General features: G+C 38.1%; 2 protein-coding genes across 7 annotated transcripts; one reads left to right on the plus strand and one right to left on the minus strand.

The window, feature by feature from the left end:
• Window positions 1-902: 902 nt before the first annotated feature.
• LOC137193435 (apolipoprotein D-like) lies at window positions 903-6,943 on the plus strand. 3 transcript variants are annotated; one of them, XM_067604663.1, is made up of 6 exons: window positions 928-1,022; window positions 5,287-5,392; window positions 5,538-5,671; window positions 5,840-5,961; window positions 6,360-6,448; window positions 6,552-6,943. In XM_067604663.1, exons 2-6 carry the CDS (start codon window positions 5,311-5,313, stop codon window positions 6,791-6,793), a joined length of 669 nt encoding a protein of 222 aa, XP_067460764.1. In that variant the 5' UTR covers window positions 928-1,022; window positions 5,287-5,310; the 3' UTR covers window positions 6,794-6,943. The 3 variants fall into 3 exon arrangements, with proteins under 3 accessions (XP_067460766.1, XP_067460765.1, XP_067460764.1); XM_067604665.1 differs by lacking the exon at window positions 5,287-5,392 and having other exon boundaries at window positions 903-1,013; XM_067604664.1 differs by lacking the exon at window positions 5,287-5,392 and having other exon boundaries at window positions 913-1,022.
• A 954-nt stretch (window positions 6,944-7,897) lies between these two features.
• On the minus strand, window positions 7,898-13,648 carry LOC137193436 (apolipoprotein D-like). Of its 4 annotated transcripts, none has more exons than XM_067604666.1 (5): window positions 13,543-13,648; window positions 9,042-9,175; window positions 8,749-8,870; window positions 8,374-8,462; window positions 7,898-8,262 (listed from the first exon to the last, which is right to left on the minus strand). In XM_067604666.1, exons 1-5 carry the CDS (start codon window positions 13,565-13,567, stop codon window positions 8,021-8,023), a joined length of 612 nt encoding a protein of 203 aa, XP_067460767.1. In that variant the 5' UTR covers window positions 13,568-13,648; the 3' UTR covers window positions 7,898-8,020. The 4 variants fall into 4 exon arrangements, with proteins under 4 accessions (XP_067460767.1, XP_067460769.1, XP_067460770.1 ...); XM_067604668.1 differs by lacking the exon at window positions 13,543-13,648 and adding an exon at window positions 13,267-13,497; XM_067604669.1 differs by lacking the exon at window positions 13,543-13,648 and adding an exon at window positions 10,251-10,644.
• Window positions 13,649-14,355: the final 707 nt, after the last annotated feature.

Raw genomic sequence — 14,355 nt, forward strand, 5'->3', positions numbered from 1 at the left:
AGTAGCAGACATGGAGCGATATCAGCATTCATGTGGAGTCGTTTTTGTGTCCATCTGATGAATGTAAGTCCAATATTTACTCTGCTTTCAGCTCCGCTGTGCTCACCAGATAGTCACTAAATTAGTCTGTCTGTCATTTGGCGCTGGACAGGTTGCATTCAGCGAGTTTATCAGAGCCATTTTGCTGAAAACAGCTGCCTGATGTGTCTAGAAATGATGCAGATGAGCGCAGTGGGAGTGAACCAAAACAATGAACTGAAAGACACTAAAATGCTCTTTAGAGCTGAAGGGAAATACAGAGCTGGGTGATAATTCTCTGTGGGTTCATTACTATGAGCAACCTTTCACATTACATGTTTGATCCACTTAAATATAAAAATTTTTATTAGAGCAGCTTTAATCCTTATGGTGCAAAACTGTAGCATTTGGTCTGAGGGTGGCGCCAGAGGGTTGGTCATGTTTTACTTTAAACTAGGAAGGATAGGCTCAGTTTTTTTAAGTCTGTCCTAAAACAACAATCTGGTGCCCATAAAACACTAAAAAAGGTTTTCCTCACTGTAATCATTCCTCCTGCTCATACTGGCTATTAAAAGATCCCCTTCAAATGTGCTTTCAACATATGTAATGGAAGCCAAAATCCACAGTGTGTCCACATAGTCATTTAGTGCAAAAATGCATTTAAAAGTTCATCTGAAGCTTATATGAGGCTGAACTCATCCTTTAAATCAAATTAGTTGTGCTTTGTCAGCCTCAGCTGTCTTGAGTGTCAGCATGTTAACGTTAGTACAGTTATGTTTTTGCAAGATTTTGTGCACAAAAACAGCAGATTATTGTAGACCGTCAAGGCAGATGTTTAGACTGAACAAACAGGTGTAACTAATTACATTAATTAGGTTTTCTTTATTCCTGCTGTTGTAAACTGAGCCCTCGTTAATGTTGTCAGTCACACCTGAGCTTTTGCTGTGAGGAAGGTTTCCTGGAGGGACGTATTCATCAAACACATCATCATCCAGGTTGTACAAGTATGTATATTTTAAGCCAACAATACAATTAATGAATCACATAATCTATCAATCAACCAATGTGTCCCAGACTTAGGAAACTGATCCAAAACGTAGTGCAAAATGCTTAAATGTGTGGTTGTTTGGGAAAGAAAGAGTGTTGTCATTATAATCTGAAAAGACAAATCACTAGAGCTGAAAGTCAATCAAAAGAAAATTATTTGATAATAATTTAAATTGATTAATTATTTAGGTCAGTTATCAAGCAGAAAGGCCGGATATTATCTGTGGAGGATTTTATGCTTTTCTTTGTTATATAATTGCAAATTAAATATCTTTGTTTTAAACTGTTGGTCAGATAAGTCAAGCAATTTAACTATTTTCTTAAATTTTACAGACTTAAATTTACTCAAAAATGCTGAAAAATAGTCTCAAGTCAAGTCAAGATTTAACATTTTCTTTCAACAGATGCTACAGTTCTGTCACAGCTACAGTCAAGACTTACCTGCCACTACACATGGGGTCATGTTTGGGCTTTTGGCACCTGTGTACACACACACTGTAGGTTAAACGTGTGGAAGTGGAAATGCCTTCACATGTGCTGTAACATACACACACACAGAGCTTGAGAATAAATCCTGCTGCTGCTGCTGCTGCTGCTGAGGGACAACAGAGGTCACAACATCATCTGAGACCTTTCACCCTAAATTCAACTGACAACAATTCACACTGAAGAACTGAATGTAAACGGTGCTGCTTAACTGTACTTAAAGAGGTCTTGTCAGGTGTGTCGGTTCTTGACATTTGACATTCCACCATCACAATTTCCCACAAAATCGATGTAATTCTGAAAGTCTTAAAACATCTGAATGTTCCCATAGCTTCCTAAAGGTTTAATCTGTTTCCTGGCTATTGTATTGGATGACATTACAATATATTGTTGCTGTTATTGTGTCCACCGAACTTTAAAACACAGGTAAACAAATGGCTGCTCTCCCTCAGGCTGCTGTCATTCAAACAGTTAGCAAGTAACCCTGTTTGATGTGACTTCTTTTAAAAAATCGCCTCAACAAATCTTAATTAAGATTATATCATCATCTATTTTCTTTTTTTTCATCATCTATAAAAACAAAGGTTTAAGCTCAGTATCCTTTAGAGACAAATATCTCTGAAATCTTCTTATACACTGACTTTAAAGTATTTGTTGTCACTTTGCTGTTTGCTCATGAAAACAACCGAGGAGTCTGCACTTTGCTTACTGTCCAAAAAGCATCAAAGAAAGCAGTAAAAAGTCTCTCCAAGACATTTTGTTGACCTTGTTCTGCTTTTTTAATACACTTTTGCACATTGTGGAGAGCAGAGCAAGGTTAAAAAAATGCCTTGAAAATATTGTTTTTCAGTCTCTTTTTTTACCTTCAAGCAAAGTGCAGATTGTTTTTATTTGGTCTCATGAAAACATGAAAAATAAGAATCTGTGCACCTACTAATAATTACATTCAGGGATTGATCAGACACAACAGTGTCCAGAGAAGACATCAGATTAATGAAATATGAAACTTCTTTTCATTTTTTTTTTAATTTAATATTACAAGAAGATTTAAAAAAACAAACAAACATATTTTTACTTTCTTTCTTAAAGCTTTTAGTGCAACTTATCAAACAAAACAAAACATGTTTTAATATTTTAAAGGAAGATTAAGAATTAAATCTTTTTAACTGGATGATTACATTTATTTAACCTTTTTGCATTTATGAAACAAAAGATAAGTGATTCATTGCCTATAAGCTGGTTAGTGTTATCACTACATTGACTGAGGTGAGTGTTTGGTTAAGCTGATACAGTACACGGTTATCCTTCAACAAAGATAAGAATCATTAGGGCTTCGTCTTCATGGTTGTGGTCAAACATGCCTGAGAATGTGTCACATTGGTGGGTCAGAGGTCGTTTCTCAGGTTAAATCCCACTTTGTCATGACTAGAAACTGTAAGAGTTCAACCCCACTGCAACAATGTGAGCCACCAAGGATCAAGAGGAACGCTGAATGACCTTTTTTGACTTTCCATTCATACAAAACAATGCAGTTCAATAGGAGATTATGTTGTAACCAAGCTAAATGGAGCTGGTTTTGAAAGAAGATAGATTAAATAAAGAATGGGGAGGATAAAAATAACTTACTAGCAGGCTCTAGGAATGGCAGTGTTGATCGGTCAACCACTTTGATCCAGACTAGAATATCTCAACAATTATAAATTGGATTAGCATAAAATGTTTACAGATATTCATGGTCCCCAGAGGGTGAATTCTAATGAATTTGATGATCCTATGACTTATCCTGTAGCACCACCAGCAGGTCAAAGTTTTCACATAAATATCTCAATATCTCCTAGATGGACTGGCACAAAATTTTGTAGAGACATTCATGGTTCCCAGATGATGATTAATTAATTCATTAATTAATTAATTTTGTGTGTGTGTCTTAAGATGTGACACACAGTCATAAGTTTAGGGGGAATTTCCTGCACAGTCATAAGTTTAGGGGGAATTTCCTGCACCATTTCCTGACAAATTCTGATTCTGGTCCAGAGTTGACCCACCTTGAAAAAGCAGCTCCACTTTCCTCTATGCCTGACCCCCTGACCTCTCCACCCCCAACACTCAACCTAAACTGATCCAGGTCGCTATGGCCATTTAGTCCAAATGCAACCAAATGTGCCAATTCTCAGCCAAAATCAGCACGCCCAAAAACTTAGCCAAATCTGGCAACCATTACCGGGCCAGAGCTGCCAGAACCACAGTCGAGCGCTCCAACACTTAGCCGCAATCGGCCCAAGAAATAAACAAGAAACCTTTTGCTTCAATCACAAAAAATAAATCCTCCAGTGTTTGATCTTCTCATCTCTGACCAAGTAAAACACTGGCTTTGAATCAAAGTACATATCTGGCTCTGAGTGTTTTCGAGTGAGCTTTGGAAAAAAACACTAAACATAAATTTTGCTGTGAAACTACTGAAAACAGATTTGAATTATCATGAGACAACAGTTGTATTCTAACACATTAACAGACAACTGAGGATGTAGATAACACATTGAACAGAAATGACAAACAGTAGCGATCAATATTCAAGGGTGGAAGCAATTGTTTATCACAATATACTGTCATTTTGAGCATGTTTTAATGATTCTCTAATGCACATAATGATATTTAAATGTTTTTAATGAAGCACTTTATGTCCTGCGGCTCTTAGTCTGAGTCTGTTTTCTGACGCAAACATGCTTCAGCTTCAACCCATTTCCAGTGTGAGACATTTCCAAGGCCCCTTAACACTCTCTGTAAAAGCAGGGCAGGGATTAAAAGTGAGTCCAGAGGCAGAGAGAGTGATTTTTGGAGCAGTACGTCAAGAAAACCAGATGCACCTGTGCCCAATTAATCTTTCTTTACACTTATGTGCTTTAGCAAACACTGCAAGGACAATCTGAAGTTATAAAAGGAAGAACATCCACCTGAGACTGCACTTTTGTCCAAGGATGGGAAGACTGAGACTGGCAACAGTGGAGCAAAATTTGTATTTTATTTGTTGTTGTTAATACAAACAAGAATACCCTCTTTCAATGTCAAACTATCTGCTATCACACATCAACTCTGGTTCTTTGAAAATGGAAATTTGTGCCAGCGGATCCTTTTATCCTTGTGTCTTGCAAAATCCTTAAGATATTCTTCTGTGACAAGCAGGTGTTCAGTATCTGCTTAATAATTAAATAAAAGTTAGGATGACTGTGCAGATATCTCCTCTTTCAACAATTTAGACATGTGCAAGGATGGCATACAAATTACCTCCATGATCACGCCGATGTGGGAAAAATCTTAACATTTTAACACTCTGCAAATAAGCGGTTCCTAATTTTAAAATCAACAAAACCCAAGAGGGGAAATTATGGCCTCTTAAGTGCACAAAATGAAACATTTATTTATTTAGTTGACAGAATATTAGCTTGGCCATTAATCTGCCACTTTGATCATGTTTACTTTCTATTGGAGCCATCAGATCAATTTAGATCTTGTTGATAATTGTCATATTCACACTGCTTTTCACCAGGCTTCCTTCTTGAAAAAAAAAATATGAATTTGAATAAGATGAATGAATGAGATGGATTCAGTGTAAACTACCACAACAAGCAGATTACATCACTAAAAGAGGCCTGTTTGAAGAGCGTATTCATTTGAACAGGTGCCAACTCTCACGCTCTCTCCACCTCTTCATCACAACACTCTTACATGTAAACACAGAGGAGGAGCCAAAGAATGTGATCAATGGCGAAGCTGCAGGTGCACAGATCTATAAAAGACCATCAGAATCTGAATGTCCCTCACACAGGTATCTGGTTACATACAGGTGAGCGGACAGCAGCCGCAGCTCTCTCTGCATGTGTCTTTTTTTCCCTTCAACTAACTTCAACTCTGCAACTAACCACCAAAAACTGAGTCCTGCCTTGTGATGTACAGCTGATTGCTTCAATTGTCTGCTTTGTTCTCTACAGATTGTGGTGATAAGATGAAGGCCATTCAGGTGATTTCCTTGACTCTGCTGTGCGTTCTCGCAGCCAATGCTCAGCTCTTGAAGTTCGGCAAATGTCCCAAACTCGATGTTCAGGCCAACTTTGATGCCACCAGGGTGAGTACTAAACCTTTTTTATCTTTTTTTCTGTGCTACTAATTAATAATCTGTACAGTGTGAGACATATACACTTTAAGTATACAAACATGCCTAATAACCAAATATTCACTCCTGCAGTATTTCTTTTTTTTTTTCAATGTGTGAAATGATGTGTTTACTCTGCAGTACATCGGTAGATGGTATGAGATCAAGAAGCTGCCAACAGCCTTCCAGAAAGGTGAGTGCGGCACTGCCACCTACAGCCTGAAGAGTCCCGGAGTCATCGGCGTCCTCAACAGGGAGCTGCTGTGAGTACATGCTTCATAAATGTCTCAATTTATACTTCAGGTTTTGAGCATACGCTTGAATAAAGTTCTGCTTAAACTCTTAAGATTTCTGGAACTATAACACCTCACACAGTCACAGTCCTTGAAATAAAAATTTACAGAGCAAATAAGTCTTTTATTCCTTGAAATGAGTGTGTAAATCCAGAAAACAGCACTGATGAGTGTTTCCACAAAGGGTTGTCTATTGCTATTCTGTTTGTTTTTTAAGCTACATTTTACACATTTTCATCAGGTGTATTGAATATCCTTCACAGACTGATCTTGTAAATTGTACAGTATCAAATTTATGTAATGAAAGCACATGGTGAAAAAGTCTTGTTCCTTTCAGTTTTAACCGTCTTTATTTCTTTTTTATTTAGTGACGATGGAACCACTAATTCTATTGTTGGCTCTGCCAAGGCCAAGGACCCTGCTGAGCCTGCCAAGCTGGAGGTCTCCTTCTTTGAAAGTAAAGATGTCTAACATATTACAAAAATTGTAACATTTAAGATAAGTCTTGTGTGCAGAATATTCCAGCAGCTTTGACTCCTTTATACTCTCCTCTCCTGCAGCATCTCCCCCTGGTCCCTACTGGGTGCTTTCTTCCGACTACGAGGGTCACTCTCTGGTCTACGGCTGCACAGACTTCGGCCTGTTCCGCATGGAGTTTGCCTGGATCCTGAGCAGAGAGCCCACACTGTCTGAGGAGACCACCGAGCAGTTGCACGGCATCCTGTCCGCCGCTGGAGTCAATGTAAACAAGCTGGTCGCCACTAACCAGGATCCCACATACTGCAGTGCAATGACCCAGTAAACAGAAATACTCCTGACTCAGCCGACAGGCCTGTGAGACACAGGACGACTTGTTGGATTAAAGATATGACACACTACTGTATGCAGTATCTGGAATGTCTGACCCTGTCGATGTTACGCAACGTTAATGCAATAAACCTGTAGAAACAAGTGCACGTTAATGTGTCTTTTGTTTTTAACCATGGGCTCATTCTACTCTTTAAAAACTCTGTAAAAAATGGAGCACCACAAGGTATTATTAAACCCATTCATAAATATCTAAAAAACATTGTTATTTTGTCTATTTTACAGCAGTAATACTTTGCTTTTATTGGTCTCATTTCTCATGTACTCTTCTTGTACGCCTCTTTTCTTGAATGCAAATTTTCCTCATGGTTTCACATCAGCGTTATGGAGTTTGCACACAGCCGTATTAGCTGCAGAATGAAGGAGCAAGTTACAGGTAGTAATGCGTTATAGTGTATGTGCTTATACAGTAGGAAAATAATGTGTATCGGTCATGTATTTAGGATAAAAGTTTCTTCTCTTGGTTAAGAATTATCACTAACAATACACAAAAACCAGCCCCTTTAACCACAACTTACAATTGCAAATTCAACATCTGGGGTGCAAAAAAGACATAACAGTGCATAATCTGCTCATCTTGGGTTGGTGTGTCTTATACAGTATGCCCCCCACCCACACTCTCCTCCCTCTCCCCCCTCTTATGTCTGCTATAATGCTTCTACACACAGACATACGCACGTCTCCTGCACACATACAAGATAAAGCGTTAAGAATTTAAGCCAATTAATTCATAGCTGCAGCATGACAAGTTATTTTAAATGATAAGGGCTAATGATCTCTAGATGAACTGGGGAGATACAGACTGACAGTTGTAAGTTAGCACATGATGTTGCACACAGTACAGCATGTATTTCATATAAATCATTGATCACTATGTGCAAATTACTGTCATTACTGCCATCCACCTTTGTTGTTACTATATGGACCAAAGAGACATCAAGCAGGACCATGGCCAATATATTATAGCAAAAGTGTTTGTGTGCTTAATCAATATTGTACATCCACAGAGACCCACAGAACAGAAACCACAACATGCACCTCTGTTTTACCAGCTTTATTGCCTTGACCTTGTATTAGGCATACAGTGAGATGTATAATGTGTGCAATCACAATGCATAGGACACAGCAGTCTGTAGGCTAAATCCAGACTGTCATAGTCCGTTTACTGGTTCATGGAGCTGCAGTAATCTGCATCCTGGTTGGTGGTGAGCAGCTTGTCCACTCTGACTCCGATGGAGGACAGAGTGCTGTGCAGCTCCTCGATGGTCTCCTCAGGGAGAGTTGGCTGCCTGCTCATGATCCAGGCGAACTCCACGTGTAGCACACCGAGGTCGGTGCAGCTGTAGACCAGAGAGTAGTTATCGTAGTCGGTGGACAGAACCCAGTAAGGGGCAGCGGGAGAGTCTGGAGAGGTGGAGAGAGACAATATTTTTAAAGATGATGCTCAACCACAGTGTTGGAATAATATGTTTCTGGTTTCCCACGGGGGGTTTGTGTTAAATTAGGAGTTCTTACTCTCAAAGAAGGAGACCAGGAGCTTGGCAGGCTCAGAGGGGTCTTTAGCCACTGCAGAGCCACTGATGGAGTTAATGGTCCCATCAGCACTAACAAAGATAAACAGTAAAATGTCAAAAGACAGCCAATTAGTAACAGTGACACAAACAGCGGAAACTACAGCATCTGACTCCTTTCAAGCTCAAGTTTTTAAGAGTGAAACATTTATTTAAATCAACAAGCAGCATTAAACATCTTTGACAGGCAGTAAAATTGATCTTGGTCTTAGTTGTAGTTCCAAAATTTTAATTTTTATTTATCAAAATCTTCAAGAATATGTGTGAATATGCCTCAAATGGTTATAACCAAATGAAAAGCTGTTGATGTTTTACTCACAGCAGCTCTCTGTTGAGGACACCAACAACTCCAGGGCTCAACAGGCTGTAAGTGGCGGTGCTGCATTCACCCTTCTGGAAGGCATGCGGCAGTCTCTGGATATCGTACCACGTACCGAGATACTGCAAAGATGGCACAAAGAACATAAGGGCATGAAGTAAAATTCACAGTTGATGAAGAACATCTTGAGGCAAGTTTTTGTTTAGCAAGACAAATGGTCCATCCTGGGAGGCCTGGTTTGTTTTATTTACGAGTTTAAAAAATATATATATAGTAAATGGTTTTGTATTCACCCTTGCAGCATCAAAGTTCTCCTGAACAGCAGGCTTGGGGCATCTTCCTGGCATGATGACCTGAGCGTTGGCGGCCAGAACAGACAGCAGCGTCAGGGAAATCACCTGGATGGCATTCATCTTTCCTCCACAACCTGTAGAGATTTTTTTTAAAGTCAATTATTCAGTTTTAAACATGAAAAATGAAAAGCATCATTAATGTATTGAGAGGAGAGGAGAATCACAGGTGCCACCTGTTTACCTATATTACCGGGTAGCAGTGAAATTCAGATTTTTTTGAGGTGTATTTATAGGCTTACATCAGTTATTAGGTTCTGCAGCCCCTCCTCCCTATTTGCACGTGAAGCTATTTTGAGAAAATTGAGGAGTGTGAGAATTGGCATCTGTCCACACAGGTATTTTGTGTTTAAACAGGCCTGTGACAGAGAAGCATTCACAGGTTAGTAGTGTGATTGTGAGATTACTGTAAAACACTGAAGCACAAAAACAAATGAATGAATGAATAAATGAACAAATGAATTTAAGCAAATCATTTGAGAGGTAATAATGATACATATTATGACATTTTCTTGGTGATACCAGTGCTATGGGGTAACAGTAATATCACAAAAAATAAGTCTACAGTTGGTGTACAAGTAGTTTTTAGCAACCTTTGTGGTGCAGCACCAGAGGTGGCAGCGCCGGTCAGTCGGTCGGTCAGTCCACCACTGAGTGAAATATCTCAGCAACTGTTGGATTGATTGCCATTAAAATTTGGTACAGACATTCAAGGTTTATAAAGGGTGTAAGCTAGTGAATTTGGTGGTCCTTTCTTCTACTGCCACCATTAGGTTGGTATTTCTGTTTTTTTTTAGTGAAATGTCTCAACAGCTATTGGTTGGATTGCAATGAAATTTGGTACGCATTCACATCCCCCATAGGATGATCCCAAAAATGTTCTTCTTTTTAAATAAGGTTTTCATCTGGTCAGTGTTTTAATTTGTCCAATACTTTGGTTTATGACCAAATACCTGAGAAACAAATGACATTCCCATCAGCCCTTAGCCTAGATGTACTTTGTGATTAGTGCTAATTAGCAAATGTTAGCATGCTAACACACTAAACTAAGGTAAATGGTAAACAACTTGCTAAACATCAGCATGTTAGCACTGTCATAATTGTGAGCATATTAGCTTACATTAGCGTTGTTAACAATGAATGTTGGCCTACCATTTAAATCCAAAGAAAGATCAAAACTCTGTCAAACTGAGTGAAATGATTCATATATATCTTTTACCAAATGTCCTGCAAATCATTTCACTTTTCATTTCAACTTTTTCTCGCTTTTTCTCATCTTCAAAGCCCTCAAAAACATTTTGCTACAGGGTTTCCCTTCGACTCCGATCTCCAGGTGTTTGATCAGCCCACTCGAGACTGATGTCACACAGAGGTCAAAATAGGCAATTCTTCTTTTACTGATGCAGACATGGGATGAGTGCTTCTTCAGTAGATTGAAAGGAAGATTGCATGCCAAGAAATATAGGCTATCTCGATAAAATGAGCTTTAAGACCTATAATTGTTTTTATAATCACCTGCCTTCAATCTGGGAGGGGGATTACGTATTTTACAGCTTTGGTGGTTGTCATCTAACGAAAAAAAGCAGCACATGTTAACAGTATTTGTTGAGCGAGTTATCATGAAAGACATTAATTGTTTCAGGTATTTACTGAATGTAGCCTCATAAATCTAGGATCTAAGGCTTTTCAGTTATTTCAGGGATTCTTGATCCTAAAGAATCCTACTACCCAGGATCACACGGTAATCAAGACCTAAACAAGATTTCCATCAGGCGTAAAGGGCGTAAAAGCTTCAACCTTAGAGGGATTAAACATTCAGTACAGTAGTCATTTGATGGGCAAAAAATGTACAGTAGGTGATCCGGACACCAGATTGTTACTGTAGGCTAATTAGAACATGGACACGTCCCTGTGCTGACCCATTGAATTTATAGCCAGTGCCTGTTTCCTGAGGTTAAACCTGTTCTTATCCCTTCGCCTCACTGTGACTCTATAATGCTGGGTGCAAACAAGACGGACAGAAATCCCTTATAAAAAGCTTACACCCAGGAGATTCCTAAATTAGCGGTTTACATGTCCTAATGCTCTGTTCCCTTAATTCCTAAATCCTTTATTAGTCTTTTTTTTTCTAAGTAAAAAATGTTCAACCTTGCTTGTCTGCTGGATGCCTACAAACACAGGCTCCTCCCCTGATTATGGCTAATTATTGTAATTAAACTAAAGATGTATAAATACCAATATAATACCATTTATTATATATACATATATAGATAGATAGATAGATAGATAGATAGATAGATAGATAGATAGATAGATAGATAGATAGATATAGATATATTATAATAATAATAGTGCACATATATCATCTGATGTTATTATACTGTTTATTTTCCTTCCATTGTTACTGCTGTTTCTCTTAGTCGGTGTCACAGCTACCATTAATATAGCTACTACCAACAAATAGCAACATTAACAGTAATAATAGCATTCGTAAAAATATTAAAGATGATGATAATACAATTAAATTTTGCATCTGTGCTTTTAATTTCCTTTATTAAAATTCTATTCTTATTTTATATTTAATTTTTTCATTCATGCATTTTCTTGGTTTTATGTATTTTTGTAAAGTCATTTTTAACTTGTTTCTGACTAAATATCCATAAACTACCCATTAGTGGTAAATTAATGTAGTATATTGTAGTTTGAGTTTTGTTTATTTGATTGAAATCAAATGAATGACATACAACAATGGAAATTAATATGTATCAAAAAAAATCCCAAGAGCTTATCTTTTTGGATTTAATTATTATGTCATGTATTATGTATTATGTTATTATGTTAAAAATTACTTCTACCTACCGTAAATAACAAAATAAATTCACACTGTTTAAGATATATGCTGTATAAATAGTGTACTGTATAATATATACTGACAACATGACATGACAAGATTGTAGAGATTAAAATCTTTGTTAAATATGCGTGACAGGACTTTAAGGAAGATGTCATTTTAAACAAATGGGTAAAAGAGTTCCATAAATTAGGACCTCTATATCTGATTGAGAATTTGTCTCTGCAACATGTTTGGTAAGGTGAAGATAAAATGACTGGTTGAATAGGAATTAATCGGTAAATTAGTTTGAAGGGTGTATTAGTAGTTAGTTAGTAGTAGTAATAGTTATTTTTTCCTAGGTATTAATAGGTTAAAGGTATTCATACATCAGCCAAAGAAAAACACACCATCAAGAGTCAAAGACTTTAGTTTCTCCACAATCATATCCCATTGTCATAAAAGCTGAAAGTAATGCAGTTGTTCTTGTGATGATGTGTGTCCCCTCTTGGCCACTTTGTCTTTTTATTCATATGTATATTTGGGGGGGGGCAAATTTTTAGTGTTCAGTAAAGTGACAGTAGAGAGCAGAAGGGGAGAGCGAGGTGGGGAGGTGACATGCAGCGGACATTGCAGTCATGTGGTAGGGATGTGCAGAGGGCCCAGTATTTGTGTTTGTATCTGTATTTGTTGAGGCAGCAAAATTATTTTGTATTTGTATTTGTATTCGAATAAAAGTGGAAAGAGGCTTAAAAATCCTGTTTTTGTTTTTGTTTTTATTACGCTTTTAATTTTAGAGAATTAAAGTGTTACAATAAGTGTCCATGAACAAACTACCTTACGAAGGAGGTCCCCACACTGAGTCTCGAACTGGTCTCCCAGACCATAGACAACTGCGCTGACTACTGAGCTAAAACTATAGTCATCACCTCATTGCAGACAGACCTCTTCCTATTTATACAGCAATAACACAGACAGCACAGTGTGTAACATGAAGGGAAGAACTTCAAAGGTGATTCTTGCTTTGCACTTTTCATTTATTGCCTACTTTTTCCCACCTAACTTTGTGGAAAGGAGAAGGGGAAAAACAGGTTACAGAGAATCCCTTGGGAGCACTTCACGTGTGTCAGTAGCTCAGCTTTATCTCTGGAGAACAACCCCAACTCCGGGAGTGATGTCCAAATTAGGAAATGTGCATCATGTAGCAGGTGGATGTGACTCCCCTCGTTGAGACCTGCTGATACACGTAACGGTGGAGCAGAGGAGAGAGACTGAGATAACGATATAACCAACCTATGTGCTGGTATCATAGACTGTAAAAAATATGGACATAGTCACTGTGACATCACACATTGGTTTTGAACTGCCGTTTTGAGGCCTCAAGTGTAGCGATTTGACCATCGCCATCTTGGATTTGGCCGTCGCCATGTTTGATTTTTGGAACCAGAAGTTACCATATTTGGGCGAGAGGGTGGAGCTGACCATAGCGCTAGCTGCTAGCTTGGTTAGCACGGTGCATTTACAATCTATGGTTAACAGTGCTAATGCCAATGCTAATGCTAATTTTCGCTAGCGAAAAACAGGCCTAAAACCATTAAAACAAAATGTACTCACCGGAAAAGCTAATCATCCGACTCATTGATTGGTATTTTATTACAACTACCACAATGTTACAATTAACTTTAGTAAACTGAAAACACACTGTGCAATAGCAGCAGCTACACCTATACGCAATGGTTACATTACGTAAGCAACGTTGTCGCCATGGTAGCGACTTGTCAATCACATCTTAGCCACGCCCTAAAGCATACGCTGCTTTATCATCTATTTTACTCTAATGGGGCCATAATTTACAAAATAAACATCATGCTGTATTGAAGAAGACTTGAAACTAGCGATTGAGACCATAAACTCATTAAGAAACCGTTTACTGAGGTAATAAATCAAGTGAGAAGTAGGGTTATTTTCTCATAGACTTCGTTACAATCGGACCTCTTTTTGCAGCCAGTGAAGTCGCCCCCTGATGGCTACTAGATAGAATACAGGTTTTTGGCACTTCCGCATTGGCTTCATTTTTCAGCCCCGGAGGTTGCCACTGGGCTGTTATTTGACGTTTTTTTTTTCTTCCTGAAAACAAATTATTTTGTAAAAAATTTGTATGAAACAAATATATATATAAATAAAAAATCCACTATTTGTGCTTTGCTGAATAACATATTTGTATTCAGGCACACCCCTATTATGTGGCAGGCGTCTTAACCAGTAGGCTGCCAGTGCACCCTTGGCCATTTGTTAAGGGGCTTGTTCACAGAACAGTAAAGTCCCCAAGTAACAAATCATGTGGCTTTAACTTAATATTTAAATTAAATAACCAGAAAGTGTGAGAGGTTCGGGCACAATTTGAAAGAACATTAGAGACACACACAC

The sequence above is a fragment of the Thunnus thynnus genome, chromosome 12 (genome assembly GCF_963924715.1).
Source record: "Thunnus thynnus chromosome 12, fThuThy2.1, whole genome shotgun sequence".
Classification (NCBI taxonomy): domain Eukaryota; kingdom Metazoa; phylum Chordata; class Actinopteri; order Scombriformes; family Scombridae; genus Thunnus; species Thunnus thynnus.